Source organism: Tachypleus tridentatus, chromosome 4, assembly GCF_004210375.1.
Source record: "Tachypleus tridentatus isolate NWPU-2018 chromosome 4, ASM421037v1, whole genome shotgun sequence".
Classification (NCBI taxonomy): domain Eukaryota; kingdom Metazoa; phylum Arthropoda; class Merostomata; order Xiphosura; family Limulidae; genus Tachypleus; species Tachypleus tridentatus.
Window position 1 is genome coordinate 40,665,324 of NC_134828.1, and position 22,216 is coordinate 40,687,539.

Genomic DNA, 22,216 nt, shown 5'->3' on the forward strand with positions numbered 1-22,216 from the left:
GTTATCTACCTACATTCACACTACACACATGTGACTACTTACCTACAATCACACTTGACAGTTATCTACCTACATTCACACTACACACATGTGACTACTTAGCTACAATCACACTTCACAGTTATCTACCTACATTTACACTACACACGTGCGACTACCTATCTACATTCACACTACACACGTGCGACTACCTATCTACATTCACACTACACACATGTGACTACTTACCTACAATCACACTTCACAGTTATCTACCTACATTCACACTACATACATGTGACTACTTACCTACAATCACACTTCACAGTTATTTACCTACATTTACACTACACACATGTGACTACTTACCTACAATCACATTTTACAGTTATCTACCTACATTTACACTACACACGTGCGACTACCTACCTACATTGACACTACACAGCTACCAACCTCTATTCACACCACACAGCACCACTTACCTATGCATGTTCCTCATTAGTCGAGTGGGGACAAAGAAATGGTTTCTTATTAATTAGGAAATTCACCGCTAAATGCGGATTAGCATAACACTTCATAATGATAAGGAAACATAGGAGTCACTAGTCAGTTGAATGAAGGGTAACATAACATATCATAATGGCAGGGAACACAAAAGTCACTAGTCAGTTAAATGAAGGGTAGCATGACGCATCTTAATGGCAGGGAACACAAAAGTCACTAGTCAGTTAAATGAAGGGTAACATAACATATCATAATGGCAGGGAACACAGGAGTCAATAATCGGCTAAATGAAGGGTAGTATGGCATATCATGATGACAGGGAAACACAGGAGTAAACAGTCAGCACGTTTCACAAGCCTAAATAATTATTCTATAATCCTACTTAATATCTCTAGGAGAAAATATCAAACTATTATCATAATTAGTAAACGTTTTTTTCTTCTTATACTGAAGCTAAACATTGGTTGCGATTTTTAGGACACTAATAATGACGGACTGGATAATTTCAAGGCGCCCTGGCCTTCACTATCGGATTTACACCTGTATGTTTTTCATGTCATGAACTTGTGTCTGTATCAAACATTTTTTGCAATTGTTACAAACATTTCAGCCACCGAGATTTACCAGATAATATGAGTTTATTTTGTGATTTTCAAATATTTGAAAAAGTTATGTCTACATGTACCTCAATACGATTAATAACATTTTCTTGAATTGTACTTTTTTTATTTTCAGTGGACTTTTATTAGTATATTCGAACTGGAAACGTTTGCAGAGCCGAAACGGTTGCTTGAATATTCTGAAAATGTATCTTCACAGATACTGGAGGTATAAATATTTTTTAAGTATTTCTGACAGAAAAAAGAAAGCTTTTCTAGATACCATACACAAGTAATAATGTTTATAACTTTTAAGTAACAATATGTAATAACTTGTGTTTATTATTGTTATTTGTTATTGCTTTTTAAGACCCGTTACTAATGCACATGCGTATCATAGCCATCGTAAGAATATTTCTAATAGTATTCGATTTCATTATTGAAGAAATATATTTTTGAAATGATAATGTATAGCATTATTCGTTTATTGAAGATAGCCTAGTTCCTTAAGAATTTCCTTTTAATAATTACTCGAGTATAAGTCGACGACTATATTTTATAAAACTAAAAAAAAAACAGCTTACTTAACCTCTGACCTCAGTTTTTGCATAATCAGAGTTTTTATTATGCTGCGGCTCCGTTCATCATTTACCCTTAAAAAAAATTAAAAGGGTCGAAAACATGACATTTTCATGTGGTATGTTCCAGAATACTTGACTTGATAGGGGATCTTAAGTTAGCATACTTTTTAACTTTTAGCATATTTTAAGAATTTTCTTTTAGCAGGCCAAATGTAGTATTGTTGACAGCAGGGTCAAATAGATTTATAAAATACATTCGATTATTATAAAGCAGGAACCTGTTCCTTAAATCTAGCAAAACGGTAGTCGACAATAAGGTTTAAAGAAACACTTTAGACCCGGTATGGTTAGGCGGCTAAGGCACTCGACTCACAATCCCAGGGGCGCGGGTTCGAATCCTCGTCACACTAAACATGATCACCCTTTCAGCCGTAGGGGCGTTATAATATGACGGTCAACCTCACTATTCGTAGGTAAAAGAGTAGCCCAAGAGTTGGCGGTGGGTGGTTATGACTAACTGCCTTCCCTCTAGCTTTACACTGGTATATTAGGGACGGCTAGCGCAGATAGCCCTCGTGTAGCTTTGCACCAAATTCAAACCAAACAAACACTTGATAGCTGTGTCTGAAGAAAACATTTCAACTTAGGTTTTTTAACTGATTTTTAATGATTTAAGAATGTTTTCCCATGTATGGTTAGATAAAATCTATGATATTTAGAATTTTAATTTATGCAGGATTTGCTATAGTTTCGTCAATTTAAATAATTTCTAAATCTTTAGTTTGTGATATTAAAGGGACAATAATTTTAATATAAGAATTGTCTGATCTTATTAATTCTTTTATTCAATCTCTCATACGTGCTAGATATCGTTTATCGATGGGTTGAAATTTGACTGGATTTTCATTAAAATATTTGAAATAAATATCACACAATTAAAGTAAAATCGTGGTACACTTCACATTGAACTTCATCATTATTATTATTGATCAAACTGTTGAGAAATGAAAGTTCGTGAATTTCTTGATATTTCACGGTGGACTATATACTACTCTGTTGAGTGTGATTCAAACACGTTTGTAAATATGTATCATGGCGCCACTGATACAAAGGAAATAGAATTGTAGAGGCACCTAAAAGAACTGATGAATAGATAATACGAACAGCAGAATTTGAATATTAAACCATCAGATAGTCATCCAGTAGTTGTTTTTTTTTTTGTGGTCTACTTAAATTTCATAGGGAAAGGATGTACTTTAGTTTCTAGCATCGAAACTTATAACCATGTTGTAACCGGTTTTCTAGTCAAATTCCTGAAAAACAAATTATTGTTACTAATACACACTGAAAAATAGTTTTGATTTTTCTAATGAAACCAAACAGATGAAGGTCATTGTACCAACTTTGATGTTGAATTGTTACATACAAATACACAGAGAAACCAAACATTTCTTGACACTTTGCAAGATTTCTCCCAAATAATGTAATGAAAATTTAGTCATACTTTAATTCATCGATATAAGACAACTAACACGTATGAGGTTTCACATAAAGGACTTAACAACATGAAAGAATTCTTATGTGAAAGTTATTTTCCCATTCATATCATAAATAGAATATTTCGTAATTATTTAACTAAGTGAAACTGTGGTAAATTATGTGCATCTGAAGTTCCTAAATAATCTATTGTTATCATCATATCTTACATGAATAAACATTAATTAATTATTAAAAATCAGTTTAAAATACGTTATCAGTAAGTAAATCTGCAGATACAGCCAAGGTGTATTTTAAAATCTGATTGTCACCAACAGTTTTTTGTTGTTTTTTTGTTTATAAATTTACTTCTTCCTGTTTTCAGCGAGGCTATATTGGATCAATCCACTACAAGAAAATTTCTGAACAGACTTAGAATATGATAAACTAAGATTCATTATTAAATATATTAAAAACATGTCCTAGGAAAACGTGACATTACTCTCCATTCTAATTTAAAATCTTAGCAAAGGCCAATAGAGACGAGAACATATGAATAAAGTATGACTTGGCCATTCACAGTCTAATAAGTAATTAAGCTACTATAGTCTTACAAGCCATCTCTCTTGGAGTCGCTTTTTCACATTCAAGATGGGTAACTTCTTTCGCAAGCTGTGTTCAATACTCAGGATGGTTTGTCTTTTTTCAGGATCTCTTTAATATTTATATTTTTAAATGAATTATCTGTATCAAATACATTTGTTTAATGCTGGCTTAAGTAAGTATTAAATATAGACTTGTTGAGGGTTTGCTCATTTGATTGAAATTTAATAAGTTTTAATTGTTCAGTATATATTAAAATGATTACGTTATTCCGTATCTGTTTTTATAACGAAAAAACGCAATCTACACTTAATTTATTAATTATATGAATTTTAATTTTGTTTTGAGTTTTGATGTTAATTAATCTGTGCACTGTATTTTAAACCCATCTTTGTTTCATGTCCAATCAGATTAACGCCAGTCTATGCTTTTTGTATGGTGCTTGTTTTTCTTCTGCCTCTTTTGGGAAGTGGACCTTTATGGCACGTGGTTACTAGCCAGATGGTGTACAATTGTCGACATAGTTGGTGGAAAAACCTTTTGTATATCAACAATTTCTGGAGCATGGATGACATTGTAAGACAACAGTACTTTTTAGAAGTGACCGTCTCTATTCAGTGGTAAAATATAAAAGTCGCCCAACAAATATTAGACGAAAAAGTTTATGCTATTTGAAATGCAAACCACTTACTGGCGATGTTGGAACATAGCCTTTAAAATTTATTATTTACATTCACTAATATATATATTACGCATTCATATATTAGGCTAAGTAAGTCATAACTCACATCTTCCAATGTTATCCACATTTTATGTTTAAATATTTAGTGTGAATTATATTAAACAATACCTCCTTCTTTGCAATTTGTCTTTTACCTTTTAATTCTTGTCCTTTGAGAGAAACTCGCTTTGATATAAACGAGAATGTCGACATTTTCCCGTCAAAACAGACTAAAATAACCGATTCTCAGTTTTTGACTTCGACTAAATGTTGTCTTACAGAAAGAAGTAGATATAATCAATAATCGTGATGTTTGCTTGCTTTTCAATTTCGCGCAAAGTTACTCGAGGCCTATTTGCGCTAACTGTCCCTAATTTTTAAACGATAGACTAGAGGAAAAGCTAACACAACTCACCGTCAACTTGAACTAGTTTTTGCCATCGAATAGTGGAATTAACTATCACGTTATAGCACTCTCATGCATGGCTAAAAAAGGCAAGCATGTTCGCGGACGGGATTCAAAAACCTTAACCCTCAGGTGACCTTACAAGTCTAATGATAATATTATTCCATAAAAGTATATTCTAAGTGAGTCGAGTGAAAAACTACAATATTTTGTTCGTTCAAGAGTAAATGATGAGTAATATAACAAATATACGAGAATGGTCAATATTATAAATTGGCTAAAGTTTTACGGTTAAGTTTGTTTATTTTGAATTTTTTTGTGAAGCTATTGAGAGCAATCTGCACTAGCCTTTCCCAAGAAAGTAATAAATTAGAGGGAAGCCAACTTGTCATCACCATCCAGATCCTGTTCTAATTGTCACATTATAACGTTCCGAAGCACAAAGGAAGAACATATACTGTGATAGAATGCTAACTCGTGACCGTGTTGAGAGTCGGTCGTCTTAACTGTTGGGTTATGCTAGGCCTTACACTTAGTTCAAATGTTGAAATCTTCGTTTTCGTTTGCCTACTTCAATTATTTTGGAAGTGCAAAACTCGTTTAGTAGGTAGAAATTGAATTAATAATAATATGCTAATTAAAGATAAATATTAATAGCAAATTAATGTATATATATATTCTAATTTGAAGTGAGATTTTCAGTGAATTAGTGTTCCAAATTTTTTAAACATTTCTTATTGCAAATTAAGGTGTAACATTAACAACTGGTATTTATTTACTGTAGAAGGTTATTAATAGTACTTAATGTATTTCTAGTGCATTCGGCAATCTTGGTACCAAAGTGCAGCAGTCCAATATCATGTTGTCTTTGTAGTCATCCTTCTGGTGTTGTTCAGGTACTGTAAACCTAAATCTGTAGAAAGCCTTTTAAAATCTAATGTTTTCTGTATGCTTTCTAAAAAGAATGTCCATAATTTTAATGTGCAGCTAATATCTACAAAACTAACACTTAGAGAACTAATACTTAATCTTTTTTGTAATATACACATCCAAGTTTCACTGGCATATTTTACACGTAAATTTGTTGTTATTACACTTGCTGTAGTTTTACCATAAAGAAGTTTTAATAACTATCGGTTCATAAACTAAGTCATTGTAAAGATGATTTGTTATAGGTTAAAACATTAGCATAATGAAAGCAGATTCACAACAAATAATCGATGACTGAATGAGGTATAATATAAGAACACCAACAAAATTTGTCCGCAGCAAGACAATGTTGTTTTTTTTAATATATGAAACCTAAAGTTTATCTAAGCTGTCCCATCCACTAAATTAAGTTTACAAAAAAACACAAAGCCAGATATGACGTTTCGATCGCTGGTTCGTTCACTCACTCCAATCACACAAGCTGCGTTTTCTGTATTAAAATAAACTACTAGTAATCGAAACGTTATCCGTCGAGATAAAGGTGCAAGTGTCGTCATTTTAAACAGGTTTAATTATGTCTCCCAAATGGAAGACATTTTAAATGACAGAACAAAGTTTAAATTCCTTGTTATTGATTGTTTTAAGTTTCACGTAAAATATTTACCTCTGTAAGCTATTATGTCTGCTCTAATTTCCCACTCCTACAAACTTGCTAAATATCTAGTACCTGCATTAAGCTCACTTAACTGATAACGTATTCACTATTAAATACTCTTTCTTTATTTCATTTGCTAAAGAGATACCTAAACTCCATAGTGCAAACCAATTAATTATGGCCAACTTGAATTCTTATTCAGTAATATCCAACTTTAACCAACAAAAATGGTAAAAGCTTCTTACGTTGGTCCTCAAGGACAACCACTTTGTTTTTAATTGTCATCTTTATGACCAGATGACAGAGTAACGATGAGATGGCTTCTAGATACGATTGTTGCAGATATTTTTCTGTGTTATTACGAACGTCAATGGTTTGATAATTTTCCCATTATTATTGCAAACAAATATTATTTAGAATGTATGTTGTTGATACTTTTCTGCCCTTTCACAACACTGATCCAGCCACGAAGTTTTTAGAACACCCAAATTTACGACATCGAGTTATAAACTTTACATATGAGATAGAAGAAAACAATAACTTAGCTTGTTCAGATGTCAAAGTAAGCAAAGTGAACAATCTATTTGCCACATCTGTTTACCGTAGGAAAATATTTAATGTCTTATACGTCTGTTTCGACAGTTTTTACCAGACTTTTTCGAAAGAACCTTGTTCCAGATCTTTTTAATAGAACGTTTAATATTTGTTCTGACCATTTCTGTCTTCACTCTCAAATTAAAAAAAAATCATAACATAGTACAAAGTAATGACTGTCTCTTTAATTTATATCATTCTATCACATGAACATTTTAAACAAATATAACAGGGCCTATCAAGAGGCCATATACCGTCTCGAATTATCCATTAGTGCTTATCACTCCTTTCATGAGTAAACAAAGTTTTAAATTCAAATATAAAACAAAAAATAATCAAGGCATATTATCCACAGATTAAGCTACGTTTAGTGCTTAAGTCAACATTTAAAATTTAAAACATGTTTAAAATCAAAGACACTTCACCCATTTCTAAGCGCACGTAGGTCATATATAAATACACCTGTGGTAGATGTAAGCCTACAGGGTGTTCGGAAAGTCACTGTGCACTTATATATTTATTAGCAGACATGTTTCAATATAGAATACAGGAGGTAAATATGAATGACAATTATAAACAATGTTGAAAGTGACCCCCGTTGGCATCAATACAGGCTGGGATCTTTTTTATTTTATTTTTAAACACAGCTATCAGTTGCTGACTTGAAATAGACTGAATGAATGCTGTTATCGCTGCTTTTAAAACTGCACAGTGACTTTCCGAACACCCTGTACTTATGTTAATAAAACTACATGCGACCTACATATACATGCACATGAGCACATGGAACTTTTAGACAGAAACGAATAGAAGCTAACTAATCTACCCGAGTCTTAAATCCATTGGATAGTGAAAATAACCAACCTACATCTTATGAAAACTCTAAAATTCTCAATTCTGGAAACGCAGAATTTCAGCTATAAACAAACAATAACACAATTTGCTTTTTAAAAAATAATATTTTAAAAACAAATCAATCATGTATATACAAATGTTCATTACATTATTTGTTATCATAGTTGTATCCAGGACTATAACAAACTATCTCTTTTACATCAGTTTACACATACTGGTTCAGTTACATTATAACTCAATTGACAAGACAAACTAGTATTTTATTATCTGTTATAACAATACATTCTGTGATAATTTCACTTTAAAAATTGCCATGGCACACTCTGTCGCTAAACTCACAATTACGTTCTCAAGAAATAGAACTCATGATGATTTTGTCCACAAGAATTTATACCTTGATAGTAGTCTAGAACAATAAAAGTCCATGCAATACTAAATATTCTGATACAATAACACTCAGAAATACAAAGGAGGAACTCAAAAAGTTCTAACAACACGATGATGTGATCTCACTATTGCAATAAATAGCTAATTCATAACAACTGAACTACACAAGGTAAGATTCTTAAACAGTTATGTAAACACTTATCTAAAACTAACTAAATATGACACACATGCTATATTAACTATCTAAATTGTAATGCTCGCATTAAACATAAATTGAAATATTTGAGTATATTTAACAATAAGCATTCTTCTTTATAATTACAATAATTTCCCTTTTTTTATGGACCAACATGGCAAGGTGATTAAGACATTCGACTCGTAATCCGAGGGTCGCGGTTTCGAATCCCCGTCCCACCATACATGCTCGCCCTTTCAGCCGTGGGGGCGTTATAACATGACGATCAATCCCACTATTCGTTGGTAAAAGAGTAGCCCAAGAGTTGGCGGTAGGTGGTGATGACTAGCTGCTTTCCCTCTAGTCTTACACTGCTAAATTAGGGACGCGGAATTTAAAACAAACCTTTTTTTAACAGTATACGAAAATTATTCTTAGTTTATGCTCACAATCTGAAACAACATTTTCAATCCCCTTGATAGCCTCACTGTGGAACCAATAATTATTGAGGTATAATTCCCATGTCATGATCCTTGCACTGTTGATTTTATATCATTGGATATATAAAAGAAGCTGATGGCTCATCTGGATGATGAACTATTTTCCATAGAAGTAGTTCTTGAATATCTTGGTGGCAAATATGATGGGCAGATACTCTTTTTCTATCATATAGTAGGTCTTCTCACTACTTAACAGTTTTTTAACTGATGTGCATCACATGAGACAGTAAATCTTCATGTTCTTGCCAAAGTTATGTTCCAATTTCAATTTCTGATGTATCACCCTGAACATTGAATAGTTTTGTTGAAATCTGGCTTCAAAGGATGTACTTGTGATTTCTTCCTCAACTTCTGGAATGCTATTTCCTGTGGTTGTTTCCTCTTCACCTTGTTGAATTGGACTTTCTTGTTCAGGTCGGTCAGTGGTACATTTTGTGTGCAGGTTAGCTTCTCCTCTTCTATGAGTAACTGTTAATCATCCACCTTGTGTTCGAGAAAGTCTAGCACAGAATAATCAATATTGCATTTAGATTGTCGGATGATTAGACTTGCTGCTCTCACTCATCTAAACAGTTTTTTGAGTTTCTTCATGTGGTCTATCCATCTGGCTGTGTAGGTCAGATTATCATCCATATAATTCTCAATGCTGGTGGTTTTTGTGCAACATTTCCTTCATCATGCAGTTGAACGTTGGTGCTGAGTTTACTAATTCAAAAAGCGTTATCTTGAACTGATAGCATCTACCTGTTGTTAAAAGTCCTGTTCTTTTTAGAATCTCTCCCCATTGCATTCTACCAATAACCTTTATTGAGGTCGACCCAGGTAAAGGACTCGGCCGCCTTTAGTTTTACCATGATGGCCTCTGGGATGCCTATAGGTTCGAGTCAAATTTTGTCACAAGATTTAGCTTTGGGAAATCTATGCTGAAGTGGTTTGAGCCATCCCTCTACTTTATGATTATGGTTTGAGCCATCCCTCTACTTTGTGACTATGGTTTGAGCCATCCATCTTCTTCATGTTTACCATTGGGGTAAAATGGACTGAATTTAAAGACTTGATAACACTAGCTTCCAATATTGTCTCTACTTCATTAACGTCTTTCCTAATCAGATTTATCATCATATAACGCATCTGTTCCTTGGTCATGATCTAAATTTTGTATTACACAAGGTCTGTTTTACTTTGCATACCCATATACTGGCTTAGTAAATCTTTTCGTTCTTTCTTCTGCTTGTCTATCAGTTCTTCGCTGATGTTTACTTCTTTGTATGTCTCATCTCCAGTTCATGGTCTGAAATCAAGTAGGTTTTCTTCTTCTATGGCAAAGTCATTGTCATTTAGTTCTACATCTTTGAGGGCTAAATCTGCAATGTCCATCTGCACCTCAATTGCTGCAGTTGTTAGGTTTTCTTCACTCTTACATTACCACTTGAACATACTAACATAGTATATCTTGGTCTTCCTCTCTACTTTTACCTTGTAGTCCATTCTGTTTATAATTTTTTACACTTCAGAAAGTTCTTTTCACTGCAGGATGAGTTTGTTGTTGTCTGTCAGTGACGAAACTAAAACATACTGTCCAACCTTGAAACATCGATCCTAGACTTTCTTCTTATAAAGTGCTTCTCACCTTCTTGAACCACATACAAACTTTCTTGAGCTAGTTCGCAGGTCTCCTTCAATCGGTTTCTGAAGTTTAACACATATGGACTAGTGTTCCTCACTTTTGAGTCTTCTTCTCTTATCCACAGTTTTTTCAATATCTGCATCAATCCTTCTACTGTTCTTTTCTACAGTAAATTGGAGATTGTAAATCCTGCACTCGTTTGTGCGACTTCCTGATAAGCAAATAATACTGTTTATGGGTACCTGTCCCAATCACATGATCTCTCCTGGAACACTTTCTTCAGCATACTCTTTACTACTCCATTGACTTTCTCACAAACTCCATTGTGTTTGACATTGTATTGGATGTCAACGAACTGACAACTTTGTACTTCTTACGTCTATTCTGAGGTACACTGAGTCAATCTGTCTCTCAAGACTTCTTTTGGAAAGCCTATTCTGCAGAACACTTCTATAATAGCTTATTGTCTGCATATAATGGTTGCCTTTGTCAGATACAGGTGATAGTGGTATGATCAATTCCTTATCTACTTGGATGAAGAACTCTACTATGAAATGCATTTCACTCAGTGGGACCTTGATTAACTTCCCTCAAGATACTGTCCTTTGGCAGATGTCACATGACCTACAGAACCTCGTCACGTTTCTTATGAGCACCACCAAATGGAAGTTGCTAATGATTCTCACTGTAATCTCTTTTGCTCCTAGGTGTCCCACCATAATTGACTCACAAGCTAATTTTATCACATGGGTCCAGTATTTTGTTGGTACTATGACTTTAATTCCTCCAGTAGAACTATCTTAATAGATCTAGTACAGAACTTCATTTTGGTTCTCTATTCTGTAGGTCCCTTTATCTTAAGCTCGACTTTAACCTGGATACTGTCCAAAACTCTCTGTGGTAAAGGGTCTTTCTTCTGAGCTTTCTTCACCTCTCAAGACCGACATTCAGGATGTTATCATTCGAGACTTGCAAGGGCTTGATGCCTTGCGTGCTGTTTTTCTCACGAGCTCTGGTGATGGCTGTAGGTACTACATCAGTTTTATTTCTTTCTGGTTCCTCCAGACTTTTGTTGCCTGGTATATTACAATCATCAATTCATACATGTGTGCCTTATTAAAATAATGGTTTTACTTTCAATTTTCTAGAACATGTAATAAAATCTAGATATTGATGATGCAATCACAAGTTGAAAAACCCTAGGATAAGCTCAACGTCCAATTGAACTATCCATTTATACAAACACCATCCATCCTAACATCACTAACCTTAGTAATGTTTGTTTGAAGATAAGTGCAAAGCTACACAAACGGCTATCTGTACTTTGCCTACCATGGGTATCGAAACCTGGTTTTTAGCAGTATTATTCCGCAGAGATCCCGCTGTGCCGCAGGGGTAATCTTAGTAAGAGAAGTGAATAAAGCTTCTGCTTCACTCTGTGTTTTCTTTCGAACATATTTCACTCACCACTCTTCGTAACACAATTTGTCATATGACTATAGAACTTTTATAACACAGTACTTACTTAATAATTCCAAATATGTTTGTAAAACACATGTAGTACAGTTAAATATATAAGTGAAAACTACACACATTAATTTGTTACCAATTAATATCTGTATGAAGTCCTGCCTACCTTTTGATACACCATCTGTCTTTGTAAGATGTGCGCAATTAAATATGTAAATGTTTGTTTGTTTGTTTTGAATTTCATGCAAAGCTAATCGAGGGCTATCTGCGCTAGCCGTCCCTAATTTAGCAGTGTAAGACTAGAGAGAAGGCAGCTAGTCATCACCACCCACCGCCAACTCTTGGGCTACTCTTTTACCAACGAATAATGGGATTGACCGTAACATTATAACGCCCCCACGGCTGAAAGGGCGAGCATATTTGGTGCAACGGGAATTCGAACCCGCAATTTTCAGATTACGAGTCGAACGCATTAACCCACCAGGCCATGCCGGGCCATATGTAAATGAAAACTACGAACTTCATAAAAAACTAGAGTTTAAAATAGCAGATTTAATATCTTAATAATAAATGTTAAATTACTGATTTTAAGACTTTGATTGTTACTGTAAAGTTGATGACATATTTATTTACATCACTCTCTGATAGTTAGCTCGCAAATTATATATGCGCTCCACATACAAACGTGCCTTCTGGTGCCACTTTGTGGAATTATTAACCTAAGACAGCCGCGCCCTCTGGAGCCTATTATGTAACAGGCATGTAATCCTTAGATCTCGGCATATTATATAATAGTTATGTAATCCCCTGGTGCTGAAAGAATCTGCACATTACGCAATAGTTTACCTAACTCTCAGGTTTTGGCATAATATTTATGTAGCCTTCAGGCGGCATCCTTTGTATATTACATAATGAAGTACCCCGCTGGTGTCGACATAATTTGCATATCACATATTATTTTGGTAATCTTTACGCAGTAACCTTTGATTTCCCGAGTATACGGGTCATATTGGGGTCAGCAGTGGTTATAAATAAAGATTAACGTATTATCGCTACATGTAGATAATAGTATGTAATTTTAGTCATGGTTCCACATGGCCAGGTTGTTAAGGCACTTGACTCGTAATCCGAGGGTCAATCCCATTATTATTCGTTGGTAAAAGAATAGTCCAAGAGTTGGCGGTGGGTGGTGATGACTGCATGCCTTCCCTCTAGTCTTACATTGCTAAATTAGGGTTGGCTAGTGCAGATAACCCTTGAGTAGGTTTGCGCGAAATTTGAAAAACAACCAAAATGTTTTAACTCGTGTAAATTTAAGACTAAGACTTCCGTTTCTTAAATCTAAAAATAAAAGCCTCACCTAGTATGCCATACTAATAATAACTGCTGTTTACGATTTTTCGAAAATATCTAACTATTCCACATAAGGTACATTGTTTTGTCTGTACTTCTAGAGTGCTGTTGACCTATATTTTAGTAAGGTTTGTTTGATCAGTTTTTACCTACTTACATAACTTTTTTCTAATGTTCCTATGTTTGTGAGTGATGGTTATATTTTCGTATTCTTGGAAAAATCTAAAAATATACTTGTCCGACATTTTTCCCCTACACTTATAATTAAAATATAGTGTTAGCTAAAGACAGTTTTGCTCGACTTAATTTATGTTATTTTATTGTTGTTCTGTAGGTGGCACCTGGTGGGATTACTTTTAAACGGATGCATTGCTTTAATTGGAATAGCCTATACTGGTATCCTGGTGTATAAAAATGCCTACCCTCCAACTATCATGATCGCTGTAATGGATTTAAGGTGTTTTCCTATCATACTTTTATTAGTTTGTGGTAAAACAATCATTGTAATTTTTCTTGAACTTTGTATCACATAATAATATTTTTTTGTGTGGACACAAGATGTTCGAATCAATTGAAAATGAATTAAGTGTATTGTAACCTACGTGAAGAATTATAGTAAAAAAATGCACCGTTGTTTCATACAAGCCTGAAAAATAATAAGTTTGAGCACAAAACAAAGGTGATGGTAAACCTGCTGGATAGAAACATTTAAAAATAAATCACAAAAGCGACTACAGATGGCAATGCAAAGAGTTAAGAATTCAGAAGAAAGCAAATCAAAATTTGAAAACTCTTTGTTCATTTTACCAAGATACTTGAGACAGGTGAGCACATGATATACATCATGTCTTCAGAAACATGTATCATATAATGTTTAGTATGACATTTGTTTTAATTATCAACTTTGCGGAGTTGTATTAGTTCTATTGTAACATCAAAATTGCAATTTAAGTTGCAATTCCTAATGGCGTTACATGATTAATAAATATCATTTCAAATTTATCATGAAACGTCACCATTGGTCGATTGTTTATAAATGTGTTCAGCATATATTTGTATATATTTCTGCCCTTTAGCAAAGCTATAGCTTCTATGGTTCTTGTACATTTATACCGAAACTTATTTTGTACCAGCACTGTATATTACAATTTCAAATAAACTTATAGTATGGTAAACAAAACCTTATATATTGTGCAACAGTGAAATATGTATAATAGTGTTAGAAAATAAGCGTATTCTTAAAAAATGTACCATGATATTTCATAGTTTTTCTTACTACTGAACTTTAAGCCTTACTTTAGGTTTGTTTTTTTTCTTTCCCAATCTTTAGCGACTTCTCTAACAGATAGTAGTGCTTTTTTTTCAGTTCCCTCTACGATTTTGGAACAAAAGTTTATATTAAGCCTTTCCATCATGTTGGAGCTTATTGTGTCGGAGTAACATTTGGATTTCTTCTGGTGAAGTATAAGAACTTAAAGTTTCGCCCAGTAAGTATTTCACATCTGGAAACAGAAATATTTCGACGACTGAGTAAATTTGCAGATTTCTTGATTGGATATTGTAGAAGACATTACTACAAGTTTAATACAGTGAAAAGGGTGTAACATTCTGAAAAGGTTTCGACACCATTATTAGTTGCAACTAGTTTACACAGATATAGAAATATATATATGTACAGCGTGAAATAAAAAAGTCATGGGACTGGAATTACTTAGTTGTTTAATTAGGGTGCTGACTTAAAGTAGGAGAGCGTATGTTGCATTGAAATGAGTTATTTAATTTTACATTACTTGGTTTTTAATTGTTGTTCATTGTTTAAAATTAGTGATTTTAAAAAAAATCTATGTTTTATAAGTTGCAATATTTGAAAGCATCGTTTGTTTAATATGTTCTGTGAATCTAGTTTCCAGTTTTCTATAAGTAAACTACGTGTACTTGGTGATCGTAAAATTCAGTGTAATGTTTAACTGTTGGTTGGTTTGTTTATACTAATATTGTTTGTGAGTTTGAGACTTTCGCTGTTGTTGTAATAGTGTGAAAGTTTCCACTAATAACTCAACTCTCAAAAAAGTTGATACTAATAACCGACCAATAACAACGTAGCATGCATTCAATTTACCATTCATTATTGATGTCAATTCGAAAACAATTTACTCTTGGACAAAGCTTGCCATTAAACATAAAGTTTCTATCAATTTCAAATACACTTAAAACACCAATTCTCAATTAAAAGCATTGCTAAATGAAAGTTATATATAGAGTCACACAATATCAACGTCATTTATAAAATAACATGCAATGAATGTCCAGATTGGTGCGTTTTAGAAACCGAAAGAAATCTGGAAACCAGATTCATCAACCTCAATAAAAAATAACAACTCTCCCAGGTCTATCACCATCGTAACCCAAAAAGCCACAGTATATCTGTACAAAACACTGTCCTTTTAAACAAATAACTAAACCTCAACAAACGCAAAACACAGGACATTTTGTAATTGAACAAATACAACCCTAATCTAAACCAGCACTCTGAAATCCCATGATACATTTATTAATCCGTTAAGCAATTCCAGTCATATGACTTCTTTATTTCATGCTGTATATATATCTGCATCTAGATGAACCACGTACACCTAATGATGAGAAAAACCTAGTCGAAAAGTTATACATTTGTTACTGTGTAAAACTTAGAGCAAAGTTTTCTTCGCTACCCATTCAAGCTATCTCTAACTTTTATCACTTTCTCAAAGTGTGTCCCTCGTCATCAAATCTAGATGAGTTTTTGTTGATGCGTTTGTGGATCGACCAATAATATTAATGTCTGCTTGCTTACTAAATGTACTTATATAGTGCCCATGACAAACCAGAGCTCTCTAACAAGGCCTCTCTGAACAACCAATCAAATGACACTATATTTACACTGTGACATTTTTTTTCAAAATATATGTTTCTGGAATATCTTAGTAAGGAAGTATCGCTTTGTAAATTAATTGATGGTTTACTCCGCAAAAAATTGGTTTTCGATAACGGCGGTGGGCACTGTAGAGGTAGCCCATTGTGTGGTTTTGCGCTTAACAATAAACAAACAATTGACAAACTAGTTATTTCTGAAACATATGAATATGATATTGTTTTTAAATAATTTACTGGGCCTTTAGAACAATTTAAACTTCTTATTCAAAAAGTTTTGTTATTTATTTTAAGAGTAAAATAACAGCAATGGTCCAGTTTAATTAGAAGGGTCAAGTATAACCTCTGATGTTTTGTTACAAATATTTGATGATTGAGTGTTGGGAATATTTTGTTTTTGTAAATTTATGAACACTGACCCGTAATAGGGCATGTTCGCTGTATCTTAGGTTTGAATGGACAAAAGAAAGACCTGAAATTTTATTTTTGCACATTTTTCTGTTAAACATGAAACATAACTCGTTAAAAGATGGTTTTACTTTTTGATTACAAATAGCAACAAATAAAAATATTAGCTATAATATTCAAGTGATTGGTGTATAAACATGTCACACTCTCTGATATTAGGTATAACCCGGATAATCTTTACACAACTTATTTATCAGCCAAAAATGTCGTCAAATGAAATTTGAAACAAAATGACAATTTGGAAGACCTTTGAGAACCTTTTTGTTTTTCATGTTTAGCTAATTCTAGTATTGGGATGGCTTTCTGCAACATCGTGTATCCTTGCTGTAATCTACGGGCTTAACCCATATAGAAGTGGAACTGTTGCGACACCTATAGTTGCTGCTTTGTATTCGGCTGCTCACAGGACAGTCTGGGCTTGTGGGGTTGGATGGATTGTAACTGTGTGTGTCACTCGTCAGGGAGGTAAGATAAAAAAAAGTACTTGTGTGTCTGACTTTTGTATTCTATATTTCTAATGCGTAAGTCTTAGTGATAGTTTTATCATACACATAGGAATTGATTACTTACCAAAGTTTCTCTGTATTAGTTTTATGATGTATGGAGGACTGATTACTTACACAAGTTTCTCAGAGCTAGTTTTATGATGTACATAGGAACTGATTACTTACTCAAGTTTCTCAGTATTAGTTTTATGATGTACATAGGAACTGATTACTTACTGAAGTTTCTCTGTAGTAGTTTTATGATGTACAGAGGACTGATTACTTACACAAGTTTCTCAGAGCTAGTTTTATGACGTACATAAGAACTGATTACTTACCAAAGTTTCTCTGTATTAGTTTTATGATGTATGGAGGACTGATTACTTACACAAGTTTCTCAGAGCTAGTTTTATGATGTACATAGGAACTGATTACTTACTCAAGTTTCTCAGTATTAGTTTTATGATGTACATAGGAACTGATTACTTACTCAAGTTTCTCAGTATTAGTTTTATGGTGTACATAGGAACTGATTACTTACTGAAGTTTCTCTGTAGTAGTTTTATGATGTACAGAGGACTGATTACTTACACAAGTTTCTCAGAGCTAGTTTCATGATGTGCATTGGAATTTACTTACTCAAGTTTCTCAGAGCTAGTTTTATGACGTACATAAGAACTGATTACTTACTCAAGTTTCTCAGTGTTTGTTTTATGATGCACACAGGACTGATTACTTACACAAGTTTCTCAGTGTGAGTTTCATGATGTACAGAGGACTGATTACTTACTCAAGTTTCTCAGTATTAGTTTTATGATGTACATAGGAACTGATTACTTACTCAAGTTTCTCAGTATTAGTTTTATGGTGTACATAGGAACTGATTACTTACTGAAGTTTCTCTGTAGTAGTTTTATGATGTACAGAGGACTGATTACTTACACAAGTTTCTCAGAGCTAGTTTCATGATGTGCATTGGAATTTGCTTACTCAAGTTTCTCAGAGCTAGTTTTATGACGTACATAAGAACTGATTACTTACTCAAGTTTCTCAGTGTTTGTTTTATGATGCACACAGGACTGATTACTTACACAAGTTTCTCAGTGTGAGTTTCATGATGTACAGAGGACTGATTACTTACACAAGTTTCTCAGAGCTAGTTTCATGATGTGCATTGGAATTTACTTACTCAAGTTTCTCAGAGCTAGTTTTATGACGTACATAAGAACTGATTACTTACTCAAGTTTCTCAGTGTTTGTTTTATGATGCACACAGGACTGATTACTTACACAAGTTTCTCAGTGTGAGTTTCATGATGTACAGAGGACTGATTACTTACACAAGCACTTTCTTCCAATTTTCAGGTATTATCAACCAGTTCCTTTCGTGGTCGCTTTTTGTTCCGCTAGGAAAACTAAGTTTTTTAGCTTACCTGCTCCACCCGTTGGTCATGACGGTTCACAATGCGCACATGAGGGAACGACTCTACCTTGACCACTACGATATGGTATGTTGTTGTTTTTTTTATGACGTTGGTGTCTTGAAATGGTTTGTATAAAGTTAACGTTTCGATGTAGTTTATATAACGCTATCATTAGTAAAAGCAATAATGCAAATGAGACCAGGGAGAAATCGTGAATAACGTTCCAATCATGAAACTGGACAACGCACGTACTCTACTAATGGTTAGTGGCTTAGGCCGTATCGTAACTAAAAATGTGTGTAAGTAAAAGTAGGAGGCCTAATAACTTACGCGGTAGGGACCATCTGTTTTAGTTAAGTTGCTGAGCTCTACCGTTATAAAATTGATGCTAACTATATTAAATGGAACAGTGTAGGTAAGTTTACCATATTACGTTTTTAATGTTATTGTTTATAACCGTATACACAACACATTTAAGAACGTTTCGGATATCATGTTTTGATCGTAATCACGCTTAAACTAATGATTTAAAGTGGGCCACTTTTAGTTTATATAAAGTTGTTTACTAATTATGGTCACGTGAAGTGAGAAAACAATAACAATGCTGTATAATATTATAGATAAAGACTGATTGTAACTACAATGTAGGACATTGAGAAAGAAAAGCAAAACACACGTGACGAACGTAAATTCAAGGTATTAAAATTACTGCATTTTCGAAAGAAAGGACGAAAAGACGTGGACTAAGTAAAGCCCTTCCCGACTGGCATAGCGAATATACTGCTAGAAACCGGGTTTTAATACCCGTGGTGGGTAGAGTACAGATAGCCCTTTGTACTTAATAGCACACAGAATAATCAAAACGTGTTGAGAGTAGAAGAAGATGGTGATTGATTTAAACCAATAAACCTACATTTATTAGAAGTTCTAAGTTTGTTTTATTTCTAAACTTACATGAAACTGTAAAAACTGGGTGTTTCTCACTGAGTAGAGAAATTTTTCAATCAGAATTTGAGATATATCTATACATTTTGTATTTACAGATATACACCTACCTGGGACACCTCTTGGTGACTTTCGGTGTAGCTTTCATCTGTTACGTAACAGTGGAGACTCCTTTCTTTTTAATGGAAAACTTATTTTATAAGAGAGAGTTCAGGGCAGATATTTCAGAACAGCATAATGGAGGAAATAACAGTAATCACCCTTTATCGGTAATTGATATTAAACATATGGAACTTGGAGAAACAGCTTGTAAGTTAGAAGCATTTAATAATTTAAACAGTAAAGGTTCCTTGGCTAATGACTAGTAACGAAAGACATTTTAATGTATTTGATCTGAGCTTTATGTGTGATGAATCCTACTAAGCAACATTGTCATTGCTCACCTGAAATAATAAAACCAGAGTATCGATAGAAATCCTCACCTGAAATAATGACATCCAACCGAGTATAAATATAATAGTTCACATGAAATAAAAAATGCTATTGAGTGTCAATGTAATGGCTCACATGAATTAATAAATTCCCAGTGAATAGCAATATAATGTGACTTTTATCCTGGTGTACTTGAATGGAGAATTTAAAACTTAACCTAAATTAAAGTGCGTAATTATTTAAGGAAGTACCGTTGTTTTAGCTCCAAATTTAGGTGTAATGTAACTGAAGATACCATACTATAAAGTCCTCAAATCCACACATACCACATAGAGAAATAGTGGAATAAATTTATATACATTATGGGCATTCGAAAGTTTGTTTGGTTTAAATTATACTTCTTCCTAATTACAATATGGAACTTATTTAGTACATATTTTAGCTTCCTTTATTTAAACTATAACTGTTCCTCACTATAATAAAATAAGACCTATTTAGGACAAACTTTAGATTGCTTGGTTTAAAATATAACTTACAGCTGAGCCACTGGGAGAACGTGCAAAACTACCTACTAAAGTACTTTCACACATCTTGCTCTTAAATAGAACATCAAAAATGACTATTGAAAGAAGTTAAGATAATTATTCTTTGCATAATATAGATCACTTTAATTTGTATTTATTGTTTCATTGTCGAAAGGAAGATACTTCTCACATCAAATAGTTTGTATTAGTCTTCATTGTCCAAAAGAAATGAGCCTGTTTTAAAATTTCAACGACAAGCACATTAAGTGTGTAAAAAGTTCACTTAACTTCTTCGGTTTATCAACTGATAAGAAACAGAACAGGGGAAACAATTTAAGGTGTGTCATAGTTAAACGGATGGAATCACATATTTAGTTTTTTTATCAGACTAAAAGTATTAATTATTCTGACCGAATACTCCAATCTAATCAAAAGGTTTAATGAATGAAAAATGCACTCGAATTTAATCAAAATATTTAATGAACAATGATCAACATGTTATTGATGAAATAAAACACTTGAATTTAATTAAAATGTTTAATGTACAATGATCAACATGCAATGTTTTGTTCATTTGTGTTTTGCACAAAGCTACTCGAGGGCTATCAGCGCTAGCCGTCCCTAATTTAACACTGAAAGACTAGAGGGAAAGTAAATAATTATCACTACCTACCAACAACTGTTGGGCTACTCTTTTATTAACGAACAGTGGAATTTATCGTAATATAATAACACCACCACGGCTGAAAGGGCGAGAATGTTTGATGTGACGTGGGTTTGAACCCTCAAGCCACAAGTCAAGCATCCTCACTACCTGGTCGTATAAAACAAAACACTCAAATTTAACTAAAAGAGTTAATAAATAATGACCAAAGTAATATGTTTGAAATAAAAACACACTTGAATCTAATTAAAAGTTTAATTAATAATGATCAATATAAGCGTGTGTTATAAAACACTCAAACCTAATCAAAGGCTTAATGGAAAATGATCAACCGATATGTTGAAATCAAACACTCGACTCTAATCGAAAGAGTTAATAAGCGATAATAAACTGGGTTACCTCAATAAAAGCTGTCTCCCAATTAACCTTGAACATTCGTGTTCATAGTACTTTATCTCCGGTTATATCTCATACACTTTTCTAAACGCCGAACCAAATTACGTCGCTGTACACACAAAAGTACTATATTTTTAAAATAAGAAAGCTAGAGAACGGCACATTCGTTTGTTTTATTTTAATAAATGTAGCTTTCAAAGATATGTATCGGGCGACAGGCCTCGTCAGACTATGCATGTATAAGATATAGTGTGATTGACTATTAATACATTCTTATTTTCTTTCATAATATCTTATAATAGCTAATTTTGTGAAGAGATATTCTCATGACTTTACGATAAAGTAATAATAATTGTTTTTGACTGGTGTTTTAAGCGTCATTGCTTTTCGATGCGTTATGGCTATTGCTGAGTTACTCCCATGTTTTCTATCAAAACACTTTATTTTTATGATAACAATAATAGTTGTATGATAGTAACTATGTGTACTTCATATATTCAGAAATCGTGGTGTGTTATTAATTCACTTTAAAACACTGTTTTGTTTTGTT

At 33.4% G+C, this 22,216-nt stretch overlaps 1 protein-coding gene across 1 annotated transcript in view; it reads left to right on the forward strand.

The window, feature by feature from the left end:
• The window catches only part of LOC143248917 (nose resistant to fluoxetine protein 6-like), a 72,931-nt gene extending 52,686 nt beyond the window's left edge, over window positions 1-20,245 (forward strand). Inside the window, exons 8-15 of the mRNA XM_076497908.1 lie at window positions 1,222-1,314; window positions 4,156-4,321; window positions 5,689-5,768; window positions 13,753-13,875; window positions 14,785-14,905; window positions 17,075-17,261; window positions 18,647-18,789; window positions 19,749-20,245. Of these exons, the coding sequence (XP_076354023.1) occupies window positions 1,222-1,314; window positions 4,156-4,321; window positions 5,689-5,768; window positions 13,753-13,875; window positions 14,785-14,905; window positions 17,075-17,261; window positions 18,647-18,789; window positions 19,749-20,015 (1,180 nt within the window). The 3' untranslated portion in view covers window positions 20,016-20,245. The remainder of the gene's footprint in view (window positions 1-1,221; window positions 1,315-4,155; window positions 4,322-5,688; window positions 5,769-13,752; window positions 13,876-14,784; window positions 14,906-17,074; window positions 17,262-18,646; window positions 18,790-19,748) is intronic.
• Window positions 20,246-22,216: the final 1,971 nt, after the last annotated feature.